At 55.7% G+C, this 23789-nt stretch overlaps 3 protein-coding genes across 13 annotated transcripts; all 3 read right to left on the bottom strand.

Moving 5' to 3' along the window:
• Window positions 1–877: 877 nt before the first annotated feature.
• Window positions 878–17281, bottom strand: LOC106863377 (uncharacterized). 11 transcript variants are annotated; one of them, XM_014892812.2, is made up of 11 exons: window positions 16968–17281; window positions 13606–13739; window positions 12650–12767; window positions 12349–12419; window positions 10906–10981; window positions 10363–10425; window positions 10146–10215; window positions 8311–8389; window positions 6429–6492; window positions 2586–2706; window positions 884–2033 (listed from the first exon to the last, which is right to left on the bottom strand). In XM_014892812.2, the coding sequence occupies exons 1-10, from the start codon at window positions 17097–17099 to the stop codon at window positions 2629–2631; spliced, it is 885 nt and encodes a 294-aa protein (XP_014748298.1). In that variant the 5' UTR covers window positions 17100–17281; the 3' UTR covers window positions 884–2033; window positions 2586–2628. The 11 variants fall into 11 exon arrangements, 10 of the variants coding, with proteins under 10 accessions (XP_014748302.1, XP_014748300.1, XP_014748304.1 ...); XR_015808856.1 differs by lacking the exons at window positions 6429–6492; window positions 8311–8389 and having other exon boundaries at window positions 878–2033; window positions 2586–3550; XM_014892816.2 differs by lacking the exons at window positions 2586–2706; window positions 6429–6492; window positions 10906–10981 and adding an exon at window positions 11486–11561 and having other exon boundaries at window positions 878–2033.
• A 150-nt stretch (window positions 17282–17431) lies between these two features.
• LOC148220735 (uncharacterized) lies at window positions 17432–19940 on the bottom strand. The gene is made up of 4 exons (XM_088180998.1): window positions 19516–19940; window positions 18918–19164; window positions 18699–18799; window positions 17432–17620 (listed from the first exon to the last, which is right to left on the bottom strand). The coding sequence occupies exons 1-4, from the start codon at window positions 19807–19809 to the stop codon at window positions 17432–17434; spliced, it is 831 nt and encodes a 276-aa protein (XP_088037124.1). The 5' UTR covers window positions 19810–19940.
• A 2869-nt stretch (window positions 19941–22809) lies between these two features.
• CFAP141 (cilia and flagella associated protein 141) lies at window positions 22810–23430 on the bottom strand. Its single transcript, XM_014892844.2, has 2 exons — window positions 23134–23430; window positions 22810–22971 (listed from the first exon to the last, which is right to left on the bottom strand). Exons 1-2 carry the CDS (start codon window positions 23428–23430, stop codon window positions 22870–22872), a joined length of 399 nt encoding a protein of 132 aa, XP_014748330.2. The 3' UTR covers window positions 22810–22869.
• Window positions 23431–23789: the final 359 nt, after the last annotated feature.

Here is a 23789-nt window from a genome sequence, read left to right as displayed (position 1 = left end):
TCCTTGTGAGAGTGGTGAGGCCCTGGCACAGACTGCCCAGAGCAGCTGTGACTACCCCATTCCTGGAAGTGTTCAAGGCCAGGTTGGATGGGGCAGCCTGTGGCAGGGCTGGACCCCTTCCTGTGAAGACATTTTGTGTAATATCCAATACAAACCTCCCTGTTAGGGAGTTGTGGGGAGTGAGAAGGTCTCCCCTGAGCCTCTTTTTCTCCAGGGTAAGCCCCTTTCCCAGCTCCCTCAGGTGCTCCTGGTGCTCCAGCCTCTTCCCCAGCTCCATTTTCTTCCCTGGACATGCTCCAGCCCCACAAGGGCTGGACATTTCTTGTCATGAGGGGCCCAAAACTGACCCCAGGGTTTGTAGTTCCTCAGCAGTGCCCAGCACAGGGAACAGACACTGCCCTGGTCCCACCACACCACGGCTAGTACAGGTCAGGTGCCCTTGGCCTCTTGCCCACCTGGGCACCCACCAGCTTATGTGCAGCCGCTGACAGCCATCATTCCCAGGTTGTTTTCCAGCTCTCCACACTTTTCCCCAGGCCTGGAGCACTGCATCAGGTTATGGTGACCCGAAGACAGAACCTGGCACTTGCCCTTGTTGACCCTCACACCACTGCCTCCCCCACAAACCCAGCCTGTACAGATCCCTCTGCAGAGCCTTCCTGCCCTCCAACAGATTAACACTCCCACCCAACTCAGTGTCATCTCCAAACTGACTGAGGAACTCCTCACCACAGCCCTGATTTTGCACTCCTGCCCTGGGAAGTGCTACTTACCCTATGCCTGGTCTCACCACCAAGGCATGGGCACGTACACCAGTCTTCATCCCCACCCTCATCCCCCACAAGCCCGCATAGTAAAGCTCTGCAGCCAGCAGCCGTGTGGAGGGATCAGTTTTTATTTCAAAAGACAGTAACACAATTTTTCAATTTAGTATCAAAACACTGGATAGGGTTTTTGTCTCCAGATTGGCCCCAAAAACTGCTACAACCAAGCAGCATGCTCAAACCACAAGCTGCACGCTGTGAGCATGACATTGCCACACTCACACCTCACAACCACGACACATCAGCAATGCACAGCAAGATGGCTTGGACTCAATTAAGACAGTAAGAGCAGTCCTGGGCAGGAGGGAAGGCTTGGCTCCCTCCCTCCAGGTAGGCAAAAACACTTTTCCAAGAACACAAGGCTGTTGTACTTAAGCTGTTAAGTGTAACCCAGTGATGAGCAGTGAAGCTTGGTGCATCAGCACTTAGTGAAGGCAAAGTCAGCCCCAGGGTAGCAATGGGTTACAGGGACAGTGGCTTCTCTAAGCCCTTCAGGTGTAAAGGGGAAGGGACACAATCCCTGTGAAGGTTCAACTGGTTCAATTGTTCAGATGGTTTGGCTTAAAAAAAAACAACGAACCAAACCCAAAATAAAGATGCCTTTCACCCAAGTTGTTCCTTCCTAACACAGAGTTACCTTAAAGCTGAAAAACTGAACTGTGCTTTTGGCAAACAGCTCCTGGGAAGGAAGTTTTCCCAACAGGCTTTCATCCCTAGCCTGGCTACTCTGACTTGCAGCCAGAATCATCATATCCATTTCCTGCCCTGCCAAAGCAGGGTGGCCCAGAGCCGATTAACAGAAGGTTAATACCAAATTTTAAAGCCAAGAGCTTTGAAGTGTAGCTCACCAGCCTCACAAGTTATTTGGAATGTTTACAATGGTTGCTACAAAAAAGGTAGTTACAAAATGTGTACATCTCAAACATGCTCTCCAAACATTATTGCATTGGTTTTTTCCCTTAATGATGCTGTTTGAAGCTCTGCCCAACCTGGTGGCCTTTAACCCTGGAACAAAGGAGATTTGTGTTTGGTCAAGTTGGCAACAGAAAGTAAACTCTGGTGCCAGGGTTAGAGGGCAGCAGCAGCTGGGCTGGCATCCCGTGGTGGAGGCAGTGGCAGGGATCCATTACATCTCGTTCAGGTCTAGCAGGGTCTGGTCCAGCATTCTTTGCGTGCAGAGATGCTCCTCTTTGGTGGATTTCAGTTTATCTGGCAGGAAGCAAGAGTCAAGAGTTACAAATCAGCATCAAGCAATCCAGAGTCCTTTGCCAAAGAAAGCTTGTGCCAGCCCCTTCCCCACACACTGCCACAGCGATCCTTGGACTGCAGTGCCTGGCTGGGTGCAGCTGGAAGCTCTGAGGTTTCCTGGCTTGTGTATAGCCCTTGCCTCTCACACTGCTGGTGCTCCTAGTCAGAATGGCCATGGTGCACCTTTGGCCAAAGCTCTAGGCAGTGTTTCACATGCAGGCATCTCTGACTGCAGCCAGCTCTTCCCAGGGCTTCCACACCTCCACAGCTGACACACGTGGCCCAGCAAGGCACCCAAGAGCAGCACACACGTGAAAACCACGCCATGGATTTACAGCTGGTTGTGCCCCTCTTCCCCCAGCACAGGGCAGGGATGCCAAGCCCAGCAGCAGGGAGCAGACTGCCAGCCTGGAGGGCAGCGGGGCAGGAGCTGGGCAGTGACAGGCACAGAGTGAGGAGTGAGGGAGCTGCACCCTGCCCGACACTGCAGGCAGCTGTGCAGTCAATTCTCACATGTTCCTTAAGCCAGGAGGAGAGCAGATCAGCAGCTAGTGCTCTAAGTAGGCTTTACTCCAAAGGTGAGCCCACCCATATCACTGGAGACATCCACACGGTGGGACGCTGGACACACAGGCTGTAGAAAAATGTCCTTTAGGTACAGGCAGATTCCCAAAGCCACTCCCAACCTCCCCAGGGCCAGAAACTGCACAGAAAGAGAACATCTTTCCTCAAGTATGAGCAATGGCAGCGTTTAAATACTCCCTGCAGGCACCCAGGACACAGCTTTCAGGCTGTGCATTTTGGCACTTGCTGTCAAGATGTCTGTGAGCTTTCCCAACCCATTTCAGGGCTCTGTAGCTGCACTGGGGTCAGGCCTGGGAAGTTACTGCTGCCCCCAAACCTCGGTTAGGACTCCCCTAGATAGGAATGTACTACAGGTGTGCAGTGTCTCACAGACCACAAGGTCAGTCATTTATTGGTAAAAGGCATCATTCCATGCACCAGGAAATCCTACAGTCATTCAGCTAATAGTAAATTAAGTTGTAGCACTTGACAGGCAGCTTCAAGCAGACATAAGTCTAACTTCACCACACCCCTCATTTGGGGGATGCAGCTATTCTGGTTCCATGGAGGAGCCAGGCAGGACCCCCTAGACAAGTAAACAAGACTGCTCAGAAACCAGCCAAGTCTGGGGGTGACTTCACTAAGAAGAGAGGTTACCTTTATATATTAAAAAAAAAAGCTTAAATAAATTACAGGACAAATCCAAGTGCCTCATTAAAAAGCAGCAATTGCATAAAATTCGCAAGTCTGCCAGTCTTAATGATCAGATTTCACTGTGGTCCACAGCACTGGTGGTCGAAATAAGCTTGTTTAATGGGATTAGTGGGCCCCTTCTCAGTCACACAGATCATGCAGCGTTAACTTCAGCTCATTAGAGAGCAGGCGGTTTTTCTCAAGCTGGCTGTACAGGCGCTCTGCAGCAGCGACAGGATAAGGGAAACAAGAGGAAGAGAGAAAAAGAGAGAAAGGGAAGGTTAGTAGAGCACCAAGATGAGCACATCAAAAAAGCTGTCTCCATAACGTGTACTTCTGAGGACAGCCTGGGCTATTCCCAAAGGTCTGTCTTTAACTTGTGCTTCAGCTCAGAAAGATCACAGAGGAAATCAAGTGTGGGCAGAAGTGAAAGTGTTGCCAAAGATGTGCAAAGGCAAAGAAAGGAAGAAGTGACACCAGAAGAGGCGCCTGCAGGCAAGGCTGGGCGGGACCCCAGCAAGGACAGAGATCTGGGATGTGCTTTAAGCCTGTGGAGCACATTGCAGAAATGAGTCCTGCCAAGGCTGTACCAGAAATAGCTTCCAGAGGGAGCCACACCACACTGCAATGGGATTGACAGGACTTGAACAGCAGGACATGCACACCAGAAGAACTGAGAATGACAACATCTCATCCTTGGCCTGGAGGACCCTCCTCTGAGAACATGCCTGGTGCCACACTAACAACCCAGATAGGACCAGAGGCAGCAACTGTGTCAGGTACAGGACAGAGGGACTTTTGGAGCACAGGGTCCTCTTTTACATCTGCCAAGAACAACTCCATGAGCAGGGCACAAGCTGCCACTGCCTCTGCAGCCGTGGCCTCTCCAGTCCCTGTCCTTATAGCCCCACAGAGGTCTAGTAGCCACATGCATCCTCAAGGCTCATGTCAAGCACTCATGCTCATGAGCATGTTTGGTCCCTTTCCAGGATCTGTCACTTCTTAGGGCTGGGTGGCCAACGTCTGGCCACACAGCCTGTCAGCCACAACTAGCCACTACAGAGAACACATTCAGCATCTCTCCCTGCTCATTTGCATGGCAGCCTGGCAGCTCCAATTTCTGCACTTAGGGGAATTCCAGGCAGTGAAAAAACCTTACACACCATCTTACAGCCTGGCAGAACCGACCAGCACCACCTGCAGTGCCACACAGTGTGATGCCTCTGCTGGAGGAGTGAGCCTGGAGCACAGCCTTTGCCTTGGGCTTCCCCTCTAATCCCTGTACTATGAGGTCCTAGGACACTCAGGCACCCTCTGAAGGGGAGCTACACCATTCCTCATTGCTTTCAATCTTGGAATATTTTGCTCTTGAACAAGACCTAACTGGGTAAAATTCCAGAGTGGTTTACATGGAGCAGCCAAAGCATGTCACCCTCCCCAGAGTGTCAGCTCAGTCCCTCCAGTGTAACACCTGCACAACTTCAGCTTCAGCCTCAGCTTCCCTCAGTCCTCAGGAGCAGCTCTAACTGCACCTCACTCTGCAGGAGAGGGCAGTAATACTGATTGATTGTCCCTTCTTTAAAGCCACTAAGGGACCAAGGCACAGGCAGAGAAGCCAATGATTTTTGTCCTACCACAATCTGCAAGTTGAGGGAAGTTGTGGGTACAAGGCATCCTGGCCCATGCCTTGCACAACAGCTACTATTGTTTGTGAGGGACTCTGCCTTCATGCTGGCTCTGAGCAGCCCCAATGCCAGTCCCCAGAACCAAGAGATCCAGGCTGGTTCTGGGTCTCCCGAGTGGCAGAGGATGAGAGTGAACTGTGCTCAGGAGGACTTGGTACAACACCTCACAGCTTTCAAGCAAACATTCCTGCTTGTGTACAGGGACCTGATGATTCACCCACACAAGGCAGCAGACTGGAGTGTTTAGCATGACTAAACTTCCCAGACTTCAGAACAGCTTCTCCACATAGAACACCTGCCCAGGTGTGCAGCAGCTACGCCATGTTTGGCCTGCTCCCTTCTCTGCCCAATCACAGGGCAGCCTCACCAGCTATCCCTGCAACTCAGGGAGTCCCATGACGTGGGGAGCCCCAGGACCTGGCCCTCCTGGACAGTTAACCTATGTTTGCAGCACTCCCACATCACAGCACAGCTCACAGTAACCAGCCTGCACAAGCCCAGCAATCCAGTCAGACCAGATGTCTCCAAAACCTCCCAGGGTAACCATTGCATCACCCACCCACATACCCATCCATCACCCAGAGTGGATTCATTCCAGATGAGTGGGGAAAGGGCCTGCCACAGCCCAGCCTTAGATAACATTCCTGGGAACACCACTGTGCAGAGCAGAGCCACCAGCTCCCCACAGCAAGAATCAGGATGCAACCAGACCTCCCTGTGAGGAGAGGCACTCCCTGAGGGCAGGCTGCCACCTCCCACCCACTAACAATCACAGGAGGGGTGAGATTGAAAGGGCCCAGTGTGGGTTATCTGGTCAAACCTCCCTGCTCAAGCAGAGTGATCCCAGAGCACATCGTACAGGATTGTGTCCCCATCATCCTGGAATATCTCGAGTGAGGGAGATTTCACACAATCTCTGGGCAATCTGCCCAGTGCTCAGTTACCAACACAGGAAAGACATTCTTCCTCATGTTCAGGTGAAACTTCCTGGGCATCAGTTTGTATGTGTTGCCTGTCCTACTGCTGGGCACCACTGAGCAGAACCTGGTCCATCCTCGGACACCCTCCCTTCAGATACTGACAGACAATGATGGCCTCCCTGTTGTCTTAAGAGCTGACAATGGAACACTGGACTGGAAGCCTTCACATTTACAAAAGCCCTGCCCCTCCCCAGGATCCAGATCCTCAACTCCAGCTGCAGTTGGGTTACTGAAGAGTTCTGGGTTCTTGCTTTGTGCTTACAAGACACAGCTACTGCCCCACATTCCAGGAGAGTCAGACAACACTCTGAAATTCCTTGAATGCTCCCTCCCTTCCCCACCCAGACCTGCCACCAAAGAGAGTGGGACAGGTGAGTATGCCTAGATTGTCCTGACTGCCAGTGCTGTCATGTGGAGACCAGAAGGGCACAAACCTGAGAAAGCCACGGGAAGTGTCCCATGTCATCAGAACTCTGCTCACGAAGGGCTCTTCGGGCACTGTGGCAGATGAACCAATCCAGAAAGGAAAAAGTATTTGACCGACCACCATTAGGCAGCACATACCATTTTGAGAGGCTGACCAGTGTTTATCATACCAGATCAAACAGCAACAGTGCCAGTGGTGACACACGCCAGGCATTCACAGCCCACTGCCAGTGGCAGTGCTCAGTGGGAAGCTCCATGCCACGCTCCTAAGAAGGATCCTGCAGCCCTCAGCCCCTGCACGAGGAGGGGAGGGCTTTGCAAAAGATTCCCTGGCTCAGATGCTCACAGCCCTGCTGCAATGCCTTCTCATTCCTGAAGCAAGAGGCCACACAACCCTCCCCCTGGCACAGGCAGCACCGCACACTCAACCAGTTCTGTCCCAGTGGAGACCAGCCAGAGCTCACACAGTATTTATTGGCTTCCATACTCTGGCTAATGACTATCAGGTGTGTGACCTCCCACTGCAAGCCAGCATTTGGCAACCGGTGCTGGTGAACAGTCCAAAGCAGGCAGGAATGAGGAGTGTCTTCAGTCAGGCAGAGCTCCAGGGCCTCCTGCTGCAACCCTCAGCCTCCCATTTGACCCCCCAGGCCCTGTCTGCAGAGCTGCCATCACATCTTGGAGCCAGTAACACACCTCCAAGAAAAATCCAGCATGCTAGTGAGGTCTGTGCTCCACCGAGGGTAACACAGGTTTGAAGATAATGCTGAAACAGTTACTCTAAAGCAGCAAGTGGTCACTAAAAACCCATTTCTCAAAAGCAACAGCCATTTATACAGAAACTGTTTTCCTTAAAAAAGGTGACATCATGCTCGAGCAAGAGGCAAGAGAAATACAAAAAGAGCTTTATGGCTCCACGCAAGATATGCAGATGAGAACAACATCCTCCCAGCTCCCCCGACATGGAAAGGGCAGCCCCTCAGAGCAGGCTGTGTCTGGCACATCAGGTCACACAGAGGGAGCTTTGTTTGGAAGCAAGTGCAGCAGAACTGGGGGGCTGCTGCTGCTTCCATATCTTTACAGTACCCATTCCCAGGGATGCCCTGTGCACAGTAACTGGGAAAAGGCACTGGAATTCAGAGTGAGATGAAGAGAGCGTGAATGCCGGGTGCAGATGCAGAACAAGCCACCAAGCAGAGAGACAAATCCAAAGTGGAGTTTGGAATCACAAGACTTATCTGTGTGAGACAGAAGGAGACACTAATTTTAAGAGAAGCTTCAGTGTTTGTGCACAGCAAACTCTGCTTAGGGAACTCGGGAACACTCATGTTAAGACTCTTCTCTATGAGGTGAGGACCTGGCCTCTCCTGGGTTAGTGCAAGGACCAGACGGAGCAGTTGTTAGCAGCACCCACTGCAGATCTGAACACAAAGCTGAGGAGCCAAGTTGCAGAAACACACAAGTTCAGCTACTTCCACAGATCAGTTCATGATCCGGCCCATCTCAAGCCTATTGTGGCAATTCCAAAGGAATCCACCTGAGCACCATCCACAGCCTCTTCCAGAAGGAATCCTGAGACCATGGCCCAGTGGCTCCAGCAGATGACAAAGCCACATTTCCTGAGAAAGCCTTTCCCAGTGGGAATGGGAATTGCACTCGAATTTAAGTCAGAACCCTTTCAGGCCAGCACAGCACTTGGTTACACATGCAGATCACAAGGACCTAGAGTTAGAGGACGGCATGCTGGGGCACCTTGGGCAGATCTGTAGAAGTAACCTGGACGGCACAGTGCCGCCGATTCTCCAACTACGGAAACCACAGCAAACCAAGCAAGCACTGGCAGTCCAGCCTGCTGAAGCGAGAGGCGAACGCCAGCCAGCTCATATTTACATGGAAGTCATGTCATTCAGGGCGTGGTCCAGTTCCTCACTAATTGCTTTGTACTTCAGTTTCTGGGCATAGAGCTCATCTAGAAGAGTTTAGGAGGAGAACAAAAGGAAAACAATGAGGGAAGGCAAAGGAGTTCTTCCAACACTCTGGGGCAGGAAAAGCAGGATGGGATTCACAAATAGAAGAAAATGAAGTTAGATGTGGAGCCATCACGATTCTGTGTTCATCCCCAACAATGAACAGGAGGGTTCCAGCAGCTTGAGGACCGACTGACCCGCAAATGCCTTCCAGGATTGCAACCCAGCTCCAAGGGCAGCAGAGCCAAGCACTCAAACTACATCACCTTGTAAAAACAAGCTGTCCAGCTAGGTCAGCAGGAACCAGTGTCAGGAGGAGCAGCAGGAAAGGCAACTCCATCCACTTAGGGAGAAGCTTGTTATACCTAAGGAGAGCACTGATAATTGAGGTGCTTTGTTCTCACCTGTGTCTCAATGCAAAGACTGTTTTGGGAGAAGTCAGTCATGTAATAGAGCTGGGCATCAGAGGAAATTCCAATCCTGCAGGTAGCAGTGAGGTGGGGGAGCAGACTGGCCACACCAGAGTTCTCTATCAGATAATGGAGCAGACAGGCAGCTCTCCGCCTCCAGGGAGGGGCGGGCCTGGAACTCTGCTGACGCATCCCTGAGCCCTGCAGAGCTGGCACAGGCTCCTCCAGCTCTGGCTGCCTGGGCTATAGTACAGCTGGGCATGCTGTTAACAGCCTTGCAGAGCCTGGGGAACTTTGTCAGTTGTCCTAAACTAGGTCACTTCAGCAGCAAGGCTGTAGACCAGAGCCAACTCTCAATCAACAGGTTTCAAGGGCAGAATGCAGGGATTTGGAGGACTTTTTACAGTTCCAAATAAAAGCTTGTCCTGGATCATGAGGTGGCTCAGATTGCTGCTTGGCTGCAGTTCTGGAACAGCTCAGCTGACACCATTGCTATTTCTAGATAATAAGCCTCCAGAGTGACTCCAGACAGTAAGATGGTGCTTTGTATCTCTAAGATCTGGCACTAAAAGACCACAGAGGCACACCTGCGGCCAAGGTACGAGACCTGTAAGGGTCTTGGTTTACCAGCACCACCACTCCAGCCACAGCAATCCATAGAAGAATTTGGCCACAGTCCCAGATTTAAGGGAGGCAGCTGAAACCTTCTCCTTCTGTGGCTTGGGGCAAGGTTCTGCGATGGCTGCCTCAGGAGTGCTCCTGAAGAACTGCGTGAAGGAATAGGAGGAGGAAAGGAACCCACCCTTGGCACAGGCTGACTATCCGTGGACTGAACCGCTGGTGATTTAACCTGGATTCAGGAATCACACTAGGGAGTCTGAATCTTCATGGGGGCTGTTTCAAGACTCACTGACTCCTGTAGTTGCAAGACACCGTTTGCAGTAGCCAGCACATATGTGATGGTCTGCACGCTAGGATGTTATTGGGACCAATTCTTACAAGTTCAGGTGTTTCTTTCCCATGCCACTCCTAAATTAATTGGATTAAGCTGGAGCACGGGGATCTAGTTACATTCCTGAGGACATCACTACCAAAATACACCAACTATATAGATAAGGCCAGATGTCTGGATCTAGAGCTTGAGACCTGCTGCAGCACAGCCAAGGAACTGTTTTCAGAGCAGAGGCACAGAGCAGGACTCTTGCCAAGCCTCACCCTGGAGGCCAAGTCGGGTTATGCTCCAAGTAACGAGAAGCACAGTAGCCTCTCCATTCTCCAGCTACCTGAGCGATAGCCCTCAGCTTCTCACTCAACACACATTTCTTGGTTTCCTATCCCCAAAATGTACCTTCCAGATCATCAATGGTCTTCTCCAGCTTGGCTACAGAGCGTTCAGCAAATTCAGCACGGGTCTCTGCCTGCCAGATAGAAATAAGCCGTTAGTGTAATAGCTCTACAACAAAGGGCATCAGTGTGAAGACATGGAGTCTCCCACCCTTCACATCTCTTCCCAGTCAAGCTGAGGCCAGCTCACCCAGCTGGGCCATCCTGACATGGTCACTCACCTCTTTGAGTTTATCAGTCAGAATCTTGATCTCTTCTTCATATTTATCCTCTTTTTGAGAGTACTGTGGAAAAGGAGTCAGCAGTCAGCAGCCCCAGATACCTCCCTCTCCATAGAGCCCACAACTACAGAAGGTGACATAAACTCCTCACTGCAGCACACATGCCAACAGGACCTTCCAACTGGGAGCTGTTCACATCCTTACCCAAGTCCAACAGGACTGGGTCAGGCAGCAAATCTCACATCATGCATGGAACACAAACTTGGATGCAGAAAACTTCACATCTTAACATTTTAGCAGCTTACACATCCTGGCTGATTGAGTCTGCCCCAAGGCAGGGAAGGGCAGCCAGGCTTCCTACCCACATCCCAGCTCCCACAGCCCTCCAAGGAAATATGTTAGCCCTCCCAGCAGAGCAAGCACAGCGCTCCTGGCTTGCTTAAGACTGCAGTTGAATCATTTCCACCCCAGTGGGTGCTCTGCTGTTTACACACCCTCCTAGCACAACAGCAATGTTTCTGGCCCTGGGACAGGCAGCCCTACCTTCTCAGCCTGAGCCTCAAGAGACTTGAGATTGTTGGTGACATTCTTCAGCTCCTCCTCCAGCTCGGAACATTTACTGTGGGGTTTTGTAAGGAAAAGGGGGAAAAAAAAGGAAAAGAAGAAGTGGGAGGGAAAGACAGGAGACAAGAAGTGAATCCACGTGCAGGGAAGACCAGGAAGTTCTTTAGGAGACTGTCTGAGATCAGACTGGATAGGACCCTGCTTTGAGGCACCTGTGCAGAAAGCAAGTTCCTTTTTGCCTCCGAGCTCATGTTTGAAGTATTCTGCCAGCACATGCACGGGGCACAGAGCTGAGCAGCGAGATGTGGACACAGGTTTCTGCCAGACTTTGAGTCTCCAAGGAGAAGCTTCACATTTAGTGTGCTGTATGGAGGGAAGCTGTTCTGATGGACAGAAGGACAGCCACCACCACTCAGAAAGGGATATTTATGGGCAGAGAAGACAGAATGTTCCAGGAGAGAGAGAGGGAGAGAGAGACGCAGTTAAGCTGAGGGGAGGAGCGTACTGAGGAGACCACATGAGTTCTGGTTTAATGGTTCAAGAAGGGAAAGGTTAGTACCTTTTCTTCGGCAACAGACAGACACTTCAAGTTCTGGTCCATCACTCTGATCTGCTCCTGCAGCTCCCGGCAATGACTGTTAGTGACGGTCACACAAGGGCACAAGCCAGGTAGGGGCAAGGTCAAAAGGAGCACCAAAACCACACCACCACAGAGCAAAAAAGGGGGTGGGAGGAAACACAAAAAAGTCATGGTCACAACATGCACGTCTGGGCGGGAAGCACAGTGATGCTGCTGCTGCGTACACACCAACTGTGTTAGACAAGGCCCAGAGCACGGAAAGGCCCTGACCAGCTCCTCAAGGATCAGCTAAAGCATCCAGACACATGAAAGGGCCCAAACACCAGGATTTGTGTCTCTGCTCTGAGCAGAGGAAGCCCAGATTTCTGCTCAGCAGTGAAGAAGCCTGTAGTGGTTACTGCAAATACTTGGAGAGGCCCAGAGACCAGCCTGAGCCACAGCTCTGCCCTCAGCCACCCCATATGCCACTTCAGCCTCTGGCCCAGGAGGCCTCTGCCACTTCAGGACAAGCCCTGTGCTCTATAGCAACGTGAACAATCTTGTGACTGCACGCACAAAGCAGTGCTGGTGAATGCTGAGGAGAGGGAGGCTCTCCAGCCTCCATAACCAGGGAGTGCCTCCATGCAAAGGGGCAGAGTGTCTCCACCCAAGGCAAATCGCATCACAGACTCCATGTCCTAGGTGGAGTCAATCCTGTCTCAAGGAGGGAAGTGCTTTCATTCCTTTCCTTTGCAGACCTAAACCCACCCTGTGCTTCAGGCCTTGTGTAACAAGGTTAGCAATGCAGTGTTAGTTCCCATGCAGAGGCAGACCTGCCAGGTGCATGCAAGCAGACTACTCACGACTCTGCGAGCTCAGCTCTCTCTTCAGTACGCTCCAGATCTCCTTCAATGATCACCAGTTTCCGAGCAACCTGGACAGGGGAATCAGAGTCAAGAGGAAGGAGGGTAGTATTGTGCCTGCAGGCTCTGCATAGCAGTGAATGGAAGGAATGCCTGCAGGAGCCACTGGAAACTTGGCCAAGCAGAGCACTGATGTAGCTCTGCTGAGAGCCAGCCTCTGCTCTAGGTTTGCTGTCAAGCAGGAAGAGGACTTATCTCTCCTGGCCCAGGTCAGTCGTACTAGAGCACCCAAAGGTCTCACCTCCTCATACTTCCTGTCTGCCTCCTCTGCAATGTGCTTGGCTTCCTTGAGCTGGATCTCCTGCAGTTCCATCTTCTCTTCATCCTTCAGAGCTCTGTTTTCAATGACTTTCATGCCTCTGCCCAAAAGCAAGCACAGGGAGGGAAGATGTTTAAAAAAATCTTGGGACCAGCCAGTAGTGCAATGAGTTTCAGAGCATTAACAGCACTGCCCTGGTAGCACAGTGCTTCCTGATAAGCCATGATTCCTCTGAGTGCAGAAGGTGGCACAGAATGGCAGAAGCCACTGGGCTGATGTGAATACAGCAGCCTCAATTGCTTGGAATTGACTGTTCCTTGGAACATTCCTCCAGCAGATCACCGGGTTCCCAGGCCAAGGGAAGTGCAACACTGCTGAGAACAAGCCCAGCTGTCTTAGGGACTCGGCACAGCCAAGCCAAGCACTTCCCCATCTGGAATGCAGGAAGAGCCAAGTCTGTCTCTATGGCAGGCCACCAGCTGGGTCAGGCTGCTCACGGTGTGTGCATAAGGAAGCACATCAGACAGCTGGAAGTGGACCACTCCCCTCTGAATAATATGCCAGGTCAGAGAACATCTGCCAGTTAGGGAGTGTGCTGGCAGACGCAGATGGAAGAGAGGCTGCCCCACTGGCAGCCAGATTTACAAGGCAACGGTGTCTCTGAACCCATGTATTTCTCCTCCTTTGGAGGTGGGATGCATGGTAGGCACATGGTAGGCACATGGCACTTCTGCTCCCTAGCCTCGGGTTCCAGGACACTCAAAGCCATCAGCAGCCTCAGGTTCATCTGCATTGTTTAAGCTGCTCTGCATAAACAGGCACCAACTCCCACATCCAGCCTTCATGTGGGATCTCCTCCCCCACTTTGGGAAGCCCAAAAAGTTGATGGCACTGGACCCTCAGTGTTTGACAGAGTTCGAGCAGGAGTCGTTGCTCACCTTTCACTCTCATCTGCTGCTTTCTCTGCCTCTTCCAGCTTTTGCAGAGCTGTGGCAAGGCGCTCCTGAGCTCGGTCCAACTCCTCCTCTACCAGCTGGATACGGCGATTCAAAGATGCCACTTCTGCCTCAGCCTGGAGGGAGCAGAGGAGGGGACTCAGCCTGTGCAGGTTTAGCAGCTCAGATCTGCCATCGGGTCAGCTGCAGCACACAGGAGCCCAAAGCAAACCTAGGATGCTTTAGCCACTCTCCCAGAGGCAAGCAGCACACTTAGCTCTGCAACACTTCCCGCATGCTTTTCCCACACAGCAGCCTTCCTGCAGGCTTCTCACTGTCAGCCTGCACTGCTCTGACAGTTTAAGCCATGAACACTAAGGAGATGACTTACACCAAGGGCCGCCTCTGCAGCTGCCGGGATCCTGCCAGACCATTCATCATAACCCTGTTTATCCTCCACGCCAGAGCGTGGTGACAGCTGCCACTTAGCAGAGAGTCAGTTTACTGGTGTGATCTGGACATGAGTGTTGCTTGGGGCAAACACTCTCACCGGCAAGGTGAGAAGGATTAACATGTTCAGGGATGTGCCAAGCTGTATTGGGTGCTGGCAGGCTGGGCTGGTCACAGGTGCTGCCCAGCCCCAGGGCTTGTCGCTGCACTGCCCACAGCCCCAGCAGAGAGCCTGCAGTGCTTGAGGCTTCCTTCCTCCCACGGACTCACTAACAATCCAGAGAAGGAGCAAAAGCCTTCTCCAGTCTTGAGACAGGTCGAGGAGGCTGTTCCTCAGCAATAGCTGCCTTGGTTTAGTCATACATATTGGGATCTGGTGAAACTGCTGACAGCCTGCAGACATTTGCCAGAAATGTGACTGAGGCTTAAAGGAACTGGCATAGATCAGAGGCCATCCCACCCTCCAGCCACTGCAATCCATGTCCTAGTCAGCCTTCAAAGAGGCCACAAGCCAGCCCCCATGGCGCTGTGCTGGCAACAGAGATGGTGGGGAACACAGACCATGCAGCTTTGTGCTCAGTTCATCACCCGTGTGGCAGAGCCGCTTGCTTGTGCTCAGTAAGGCAACACAGCACTGCCATCACCCTGTGGCTTGCTCCAGTGTTGAGTCAGAATGCAGCCAGGGCAGATACAGAGGACAGGAACTGCCCTTTAGTGTTGCTGAAAACAAAGCACCTCAAGGCCAAAGATGAAAATCCCTTCAGTGGCACTCCTCTTCTGGATCAGACCCAGACTAAACAGTCAACTAGAGACTTGCTGCAATCTTTTTGGGACCCTGGGGGCATGACCTGATTGGCCACGAGGCCCCTGCTTACAGCCACATCCACCTTAACTCCAGCCAAAGCCCACAGGAGCCCAGACGTTTTAGGGACTCTGACACCCCACCGGAGCCCCCTTGGGGAATCCAGAATCCTGCTTCCCAACAAGATTACAAAGCCAGACAGGAGTGTAGCCATTCCAGGGCAGCACTGTGATCTTCTGCAAAGATCCAGCCATAGGCACATGCCAGACAAACACGAAATACCCCAGCTGCACATAACAAAGCATCCTTCCCCGACACACTGCTCCTCACCGTGCTGGAGGAGGGAGGAGCAGAGTGATGAAAGGCGCCAGTGTTAGAGTGGGGCCCAACACCGGTTGTGTCCAGTTCCCAGAGGGGCTGTCCAAGCTCTCCCCCCTGCTGGCACTGGGGCACCGTGGCAGGTTCCAGGACCAGGAGAGCACAGAGGAGCTCCCATGCAGGTACACCCAGCTCGGGAGAAGCCCACACCCCTTTGGTGCCCAGAGCCAACGCCCACCCCGCCGAAAGGGGAAGTGGTCTGCCTGAAGAGGAACGCAACAATACCTTAAACAGAACCAGAAAGGAGACTGCCTGACACCCATCTTTTCTCTATTAAAGGAGCTACCAGCTGTTGAGGTGGAGGACCTCCTCCTTCCTTCTCCCGGGCAATGGAGACGCACCAGTACAGTGGGCCTCCACTTCTTGACGTTCTGAACTGCATCACTTAGCCCTGACTTCCTGCAGGCAGTGTTCAACCCACCCGAAAACCACCCTTAATTTTGAGGAAGTGCCTCTCCCCTGCTGCAGAAGAGCCCTCACACCTCCTCTTCTGCTGCTTCTCTCTAGATACAGATGAAACTGTCAGGCTTTCCCAGAGCAGGGGGTGACACTTTCAGATGACTCTTCCAGGCACCACGGCTAAAAGTGGCATGTTCCTGTTATTTCATGCTTCCTAGTCCTGAACTAGGGAGCACCTGGAGCCCAACAAATCAAGTGAGAAGCTCATCCAGGCCTTCAGGACTCACCACTGCTCCCCCAAGAGATCTAAGAGGACTCCCCTGGCCTCGGGGCCAGGCAAGCCCTGGGTGCCATACTGGGAGCACTGGTTTTCTCCCCGGAAGGAGGTGCAGGGAACTGGGAGAAACACGCCTGTACCCATGACAGTGCTGCTATTGCAAGAATTCCTTATGTGGCTGCAAAGAAAGAGCCAGCTGAGGCCTGGGAGTGGCAGGAGCTTCTGCCACGGGCCTGGGCAGCAGAGCCCAATCCATCCCCAGCAGTGCCACAGCGCTGTCACTGACAAAGGCTCGAGCACTCGGGGGGAGGGCTCAGCTTCACGCTTCGAATATAGCAAACTCACTGCAAATTCAACGAGAATCACGCTTAGATTCGAGCAAGGACCTGCCCTTGTCTCCAAAACGCCATCAGCCTTGCCTGTGTCCCAGGCCCAAGGGAGCCGGCCACCTCGAGGTGCTGCCCGTGTCACCTCATCCCTGTCCCCAGCCTTTCCGGTGTTCCCAGCCCGGCGGTGAGCGCTGCCAGCTCAGATCCTGCTGTCGTTGCTCCCTCCTCCTTTTCAGGCAACCCCACCCCAGCCCCTGTGTTCCCCCGCGGCCGCCGCTCTCAGGGGCAGCGGAGAGCCCCGCTCGCCGGGATCCGGGCACGATGCGGACTTTGGGAGTGCTTCAGAGGGTTCCTGAGCTGGCCACATCCCGAGGGAGCCCGCTCATTCCTTCCATCTTACCCGCGCAGCTCCGGGCTCGGGGCCGCACAAGATGGCCGGGGCCTCCCCCTCCCCCCGGCCGGGTCCCCCCCTGCTGCGGCCCGTCCCGGGACACCGGTAACAGCGAAACAACGACAAGGCCGATCCCCCCCGGCCTCGGTGTCTGCTCAGCACCACGGGCGGGTCCCAGGGACCCAGAGAGAGCCACGGACACAGAGCAAGTGCCATGGCCCCAGCGGACACTTCGGCCCGGCTCGGCACCTCGCCGGCACTCCCGCGGCTCAGAACGACCCCCGGCCCCGGGCGCGCCGCCCGTCCCGCTCTGCCCCCGCGCGGCGGCCCCGGCGGTACCTGCTCGCGGTTGCGGCGCTCGGCTTCCACCTCCCGCTGCAGCCGCTCCGCCCGCTCCTCCGCATCGTCCGCCTGCTGCTGCAGCACCTGGATCTTGCGCTTCACCGCCTCGATAGTGGTGGCCCCGGCCATGCTCGGTCCCTCCGCTCCAGCCCCGCCACCCCCAGACACCGGGACCGCGCCCGGAACGGCCGGACGGAAGTGACGTCACTTCCGCCTCGCCCCGCGGGCGCGTTACCGGGGAGATGAGGAGCGGCCGCCGCGCCCGGGGCGTGGCGGGGGCACCGAGACCGGGACCGGCGGGGATGGGGGCACTGGCACCGGGCGGGGGACAGGGGCACTGGCACCGGGCGGGGGACAGGGGCACTGGCACCGGGCGGGGGACACACACCGGGATCGGCCCCGGTGGACGGGAACACGCGAGAATTGGTCACCGGCACCGGGCCGGGGGGAGCATCCTGGGTCTACAGGGACCCGCCCCATATGGGCGTGGGGGTACCGGGACTGGCCTCATGTGTCACAGGGCCCGGAGGATCCACCCGGGCCCACACGGGCTTGCCTGCCGTGCCCCGTACAACCACCGTCTCAGCCGCCCCGCTCCGTACCGGACGCCCGTCAGCCCCGCAGGCTGCGTTTGCGGGCCACCCCAGACTCTGCCGGGGCCAGGAGCCCACAGCTCCGGAGCAGATCCTGCTCCTTCCTTCACCTAGGAACAGGGCTGTGGCCGCCAGGCTCCCACTCCGTTTCCGTGTGCCAAATCCGAGTGCTGAGCCGAGGCGAAAACCCTCCTGTCTCAGGGTAGATAACACTGCGAAGATCAGCGTTCGCCAGAGCTGGGAGCTGTGTTCCTCAGTGTCATGAGGGTCATGGAGCACCCCAAGAGCTCAATAAACACATCACTGAGCCCTGTTATTCTCATTCCCCACAAAGCCTATTCAGCCGTGCTTCAAGCATGTGGATAGAAGGGAAAGGCTCCGGGCTGCTGGCCTGAAACCCTCGGCAGCCAGGCAGGTAGATGCTGCAGGAGCATTTGTCTGGGACGGCAGGTGTGGCATAGCATGTTTTCAGGGATGAGGTGGGAATCAAACGGGCTCTGTTGGGCTGGAAGCACCTGGGAGGCAGCTCTGCCCTTTCAGCGCTCCAGGGTGCAAAACTCCTCCATTTTCCAGAGCCGGGGGAAGCTGGGGGACCCCCACGGGGGGTCCAGGAAAGGGGCTCCAGATGCACAGAGAGGGATCCACGAAGAAGCAAATGGGGATGTGATGACAGCAGAGAAAATGCCAACGAGGAGCAGAGGGAGGCAGGAAGGGTGTGAGGGAGGGAAAGGGCTCCCAAGAGCTTTACAATGCTGCACTTGGCACAAGCCGATTCCAGTGCAGGGCTGGTGACAGGGACCTGCAAGCAAAGCTGCAGGGTGACAGACGTCCCGGGGCTCTGGAGCTCCCAGTTGAGAGCAGCCCAAGTGCTGTGCTGGGGCTCAGGCACTTCCCCACGGGCACGCTGCGAGAGGACGGCTCCTGCCTTCTCTGCGGCAGGACGGGCTGCATCGCTTTGACACTGGACCCTGAGACATCCCAGCCCCACAAGGACTGCCAGGTCCTGACAGGTGATGAGCGGGGCCTCATGCCTCGTGATGGCAGGAGAGCGGCCGCTGGGTGAAACCCTGCACCGCTCGCACCATTGTTTTCCTGGAAACAGCGGACAACAATAGCCGGGCTGTGCAGTGCTCACGCTGCCCATGAGCCTCCGCCCGCAGGGGGATGAGGGCTCCCCCCTCCTCTTCTCCTTCTCGGAGCTCGGCTTCTCCACCCCCAGCCGTGACTCAGAGCTTCCTGGGGACACGTGGACCCCACATCCCGCACTTGATGGGCTGCTCGCTGCCTGGCTCTGCCCTCCGGATGCATCCTTCACAGGGCCATTCTCTGCTCCTAGACACCTACACAGCTTTACCGGGAGTACACTGAGCCAGACGGGGACCTTGCTGTGTCCCCAAGGCATAGGGAAGGGCTGCAGTCCCAACAGGAAGGGGGGCAAGGCAGCGCTCAGGTTGCACCCCGCACCCCATACGTACATCCGCCGCCTTCTTCTCTGCCAGCTCCAGCTTCTCCTGGGCGTCTTTCAGGGCTTCAGAGTATTTGTCCAGTTCATCCTCTGTCCCCTTCAACTTCTTCTGCATGGCAGCTAGCTCATCCTCCAGCTGGAAGGACAATGATGTCACCACAGGTGGACACCATTCTGAACCCCAGCACCCCAAGAGAGTCCTGCCTGCCCCATCCCAGGCTCAGCTCTGCCCCATGGCATCCCTCCTGCCCCATCCTTGGGACCAGCTCTGCCCCACAGTGTCTGTCCCTTTGCCACATCTCACCAGCTGGTAGAGACTGAGCCCTGGACAGCCCTTGGGGTGCCCTTGAGCTGTGGGATAGTGGCAACTGTCACACTCTCATACCTCAGGCAAAGTCTCTGTTGGGTCTGGGCTCAGAGTGACCCAGCACAGGCAGAAGCCACCCCCCAACACCCCTGTGCTGGGAGCTGTGACTGTCTGCCCTACCTGCTTGCTCCGCTCCTCCGCCTGCTTCTGCTCAGCCTCTGCCTGTTCTGCCCGGTCCAGGGCATTCTCCTTGTCCAGCTTCAGCATCTGCATCTTCTTCTTGATGGCCTCCATCCTTGGTGGATCACAGGCAGTGGTGGGCAGCGGGATACAGGACAGACAATGGGTGGGTAGGGCAGCTGTGTTGCCTGTGCCCCCCTGACCGTTTATCAGCTCTGCCGAGCACAAGGGCTTTGCCTTTCTTGGGCTGACCCGCCTCCCCACCTTCCCAAAAAGTCTGTGCTCAGGACCCATTGTGCATCCCGGGGGCTACCAGTGGTCACAGCCTTATTTGGGCTCCCGAGGACAGCTGGGGTGTTATAAAAAGCAGCAGCAGGTCTGTGAGAGGGGGTCCTGCATTGTCCCAGGTGCCCCCTCCCCCGATGCAATGGGACACCCTGGCTGGTGACCCAAGCAGTTCCTCAGGATGTTGAACCGGGTCCGTGCAGCACTGGCACGAAATCCTGACTCCCCATTTGCCTTCCTGGGGGGGCTTAGGATGTTTTGGTGGCTCTGGGCTGACATTTACCCCTGCCCGGGGGCGGCATGGAAAAGGGCAAGATCATCCTGACGCTATTTTGGGAGCAGGGGCTTGGCCGAGAATGTTTGGCTCTGCAGGGAGCAGCAGGGGAGATTGCACCCAGCACCAGGGGCAGAGCCCCCCAGGAGCCCACGGAGCCCTGAGCCCAGCTCTAGCCGTGCTGGTGCTTGGTGCTGAGGTGGAGAACGCGGTTGGCAGCTGGAGGAGCAGATTCCCCAGAGGCAGGGAGGAATTCTCAGGGCAAGTGGTGACACTTGGTCTGCAGTCAGCCGAGGAATTTGCAGCCCCCTTGTGCCGGTTCAGAGGTCCTACTGGCCCCATAAATTGGTTAGGATCTCCTATGGAAGAGAGCCACTGCTCCCACCCAGGGACAAATGTTGAGGGCTAAAGGGGTCAGCATCCAGGGACCTGGGGGACAAAGACCTGGTGGAAGCTCCAGGCACCCTGGGCAGGGCACTGGAGGGGACAATGCCCACCAAGGGCCCTGAGCAGTGGCTGCACCTCCATAAATAATCCCCCCATGCCAGGGCAGTGGAAGCAGTGCTGGGCACAGGGCCACGGGCCTTTGTATTGTCATCATCCCTGGCGTGAGCGGGGGGACAGGTGGCAAGCGTTGACACCGCTGCCATCCCAAACCTCCGCCAACCCCCAGGACGGCTCTGGGCTCCCCTTCTCAAGTCCCATGGAGATGGGGAGACAGGTTTTATTGTGGCAGTGAGGATTAGCAAAAGGTGCAGGACAGGGTGCAGAGGGCCCCCCTGCCTGAGGCAGGGCACAGGCAGCATCTGGCCAAGTCGGTGCTGGGCGTCCCTGGCGCTGTAAGAATATGTTTGATATTTAGTTGGTTTTCCAATAAAACAACCTAATATCAAACATATCAGACAGAGACAGGGGCAGATGGAGGTGGGAAGACCCGGAGCTCTGCTGCCTGTAAGAGAAAGAAAATAATACACTGAGAGCTGGGGTGGGAGTGGTATCCAGGTATAACCCCCGAGGCACTGCAGAGGCAGCACCCAGCCTCACCTCAGTGCCTGGAGCCTGCTGGGCACCTGTGCCGGTACTGGGGTGCTCAGGATGCAGTGCTGGAGCAGGAGGCGTCCTGTGGCTGGGATGAAGCTGGAGCAGAGCAGTGCAGGCTTGGTCTCCTGTGATGGCATGTCAGGGCACACCAAGACATGCACTCGCATGGAGTAGCATGTCATGGCAGGCAGTGCTGGGACGAAAGGGACCCCACATCCATCACCATCTTACCTGGGCTGGCTTGGGGGACTCTGCTGCGCTCTGGCTTGGGGGTCGCCTGGCCGCTGTTTATAACTGTGCTCGGCTCACTGAGCAGAGGGACGTGGCCAGCGACAGCCCTGGCCCTGCACACGTGGCCTCGTTCCCATTAATTACCACCCATTGACGTCCCCCTGCCCCCTCCGTGGACCCCCGCGCCCTTGCCGCCCAGCTCTGCCGGTCGATGCGGTCGATGGCCCCGCGCCGCCTGCTCCTGCCCCTGGTCACACTCCCTGTCATTAGCGGGGCTGTCAATACTGGGGGACCAGCCCTGGCCTGAAGGCCCTGTGCCACCAAGGGGCTGCACATGACCCTGCCCAAGGACGAGTCCCATTGACACAGGGGAGTTGTGCCTCACATCCCCTTGCTTTGGGGGAGCTGCTGGAACTCTCGGGACTATCTCTTCCAAGGAGCGGCTGGAGGGGCTGCCTGTCACCCTGCCGCATCCGTGTTGAGGATGGATGTCACTCGTGCCGGGTGACAGAGGCAGGACACTGACCCACACTGAGGTAGCTGTTGGGACCAGGGTGGTGGTGTCCAGCAACAAGGGCACACGGGATATCATGGAGTGCTGGAAGCACAGCCTCCCCACACCACAGCACTGCTTTGCTGCAGTGGGACACATCAGCCTTGGGAATAGCACTGGGGGCTTTGTGGGGGTTCAAGCTTTGGGGGACCAATGGGACAGGACATAGAGCAGCCAGAATCCTGAGTGCCATGGGAAGGACAGGGACACAGCCTGGCCTTGGGGGTCAGGGGCTTCAGCCCCCTGAGGTGGCCACACAATGAGGTGGCAGTGGGGACAGCAGAGACACACGTGGCAGCAGCAGTGCCAGAGCCGGGGGCATGTGTGTGGCACTGGGTGATGTGATGCAGCCTGACAGCCGAGCTAATGAAGGGCTGAGAGGGGGGGCTCCAGCCCAGCAGCCCCCAGCCCTGTCAATAAGCAGAGCCAGAGCAGGCACTGATGGGCCCTGGGGCTGGGAGACACCAAGGTCGGGCACAGGCAGAAGGGATGGGAGGTAGGGTACAGGGCCCTCCCAGCTGGGGAGCAGACAGGGATCCTGGGGTGCCTGGATGGCAAGTGGGGACAGGGAGCATTGTACCCAGCCCAGCCAGACTTCTCTCCCTGCTGCTGCAGGGCTGTGCCACATGGTCATGGGCACTGTGGCACACGGCATGGCACAGCAGGACCTGTGCTGGGACACGGACCCAGTGTAGAGGCACCAAGTCTGGTGAGGCATGCTGGCTGTGCTGCCACCTCCTGGCGCAGCCATGGGCGAGACGAAGTGTGCAGGATTCAGGGCACCCAGGGTTGCAGGCGACATGTCTGGATCCCAGCCACAGGAATTGTGCTGGGCTGTCTTCCCCCCACTGCTGCCCTGGGCTGTCCCATGCCTCACATGCAGCAGATACAGCCTGACTTGCTCGACATATTTTACTCTCAGTCAGGAGCTGGGCAATGCCAGGCCAGTGCCACACACTGGGCTGAGCACTCAGAGCCGTTCCACATAGAAGGCTTTCCCCTGCTGGCGCAGCTCTTGCTGGTGCTGTAGGTGCTCATCCAGGACAAGCCGGCACAGGGCATCTCGGCGGATCTGCCAGGTACAGGGGCTGTGCTGAACTCCCACATCCCCCTGGCTCATCAGCACTGGGAGATACTGTTCCCCAGGATGTAGTGGAGCAGGACAAGGGGGGCACCCACCCCCGGCAGCAGACAGCTGGGGACCCCAGCTGTACCAACCAATGCCCAGCCTCACCACAGTCTGCTCTCTGCCTGCAAGGTGCAGCTCCAAATCCACACGTTTCTTCAGCCGCGACTCCATGAGGCACTGCAGCACCCCAAGGGATGATGCCCAGCACTTTGGGTGCTCCCTGGCCTCCCGCTCACATCTATTGAGACACAGGGTGGGCAGGTCAGGGATGCAGAGTTGTTTCCTCCAGCCTGCCCTATGCTGGGGCTCCTCATTGCCCACAGATCCCCAGGACAGGGGATTCAGCCCCCAGGGCACTTTGCCAGCTCTACTTCTCCAGGAGCCTTGCACCAGCATTCCCATGCGCCCGGACCAGCAAGGAGTAACATTTGTGTGGCCTGGGCTTTAACCTGCACCAGGGCACACTGCAGCCCACTGTCCCCACCTGCTCCCAGGACAGCTTCCATCTTCCCAACTCCTGCCCTGTCTGACCCCCCGCTGCAGTGAGGAGCTCTGGCTGTTTGGTACTGCCATGGCCAGTGCCACAGGGACCCTGCAACGTGTTCATGGAATTCCTTGGTGTTAATGGAATACCTGGGCAGTAACCGGCACCCTGGTTACGGTAACAGCCTCTCAGTTACTGTAATGGTGGCATCCTGGTTACCGTAACTGTGTGCCAGGTACTGCCACGGTATCTCAGTTACCAGAGCAGTAATGGCTGC

The sequence above is a fragment of the Sturnus vulgaris genome, chromosome 31 (genome assembly GCF_052056855.1).
Source record: "Sturnus vulgaris isolate bStuVul1 chromosome 31, bStuVul1.hap1, whole genome shotgun sequence".
NCBI classification, from domain to species: Eukaryota; Metazoa; Chordata; class Aves; order Passeriformes; family Sturnidae; genus Sturnus; species Sturnus vulgaris.
Note: the sequence above shows the minus strand (reverse complement) of the source record. Positions and strands in the feature narration are given on the sequence as shown.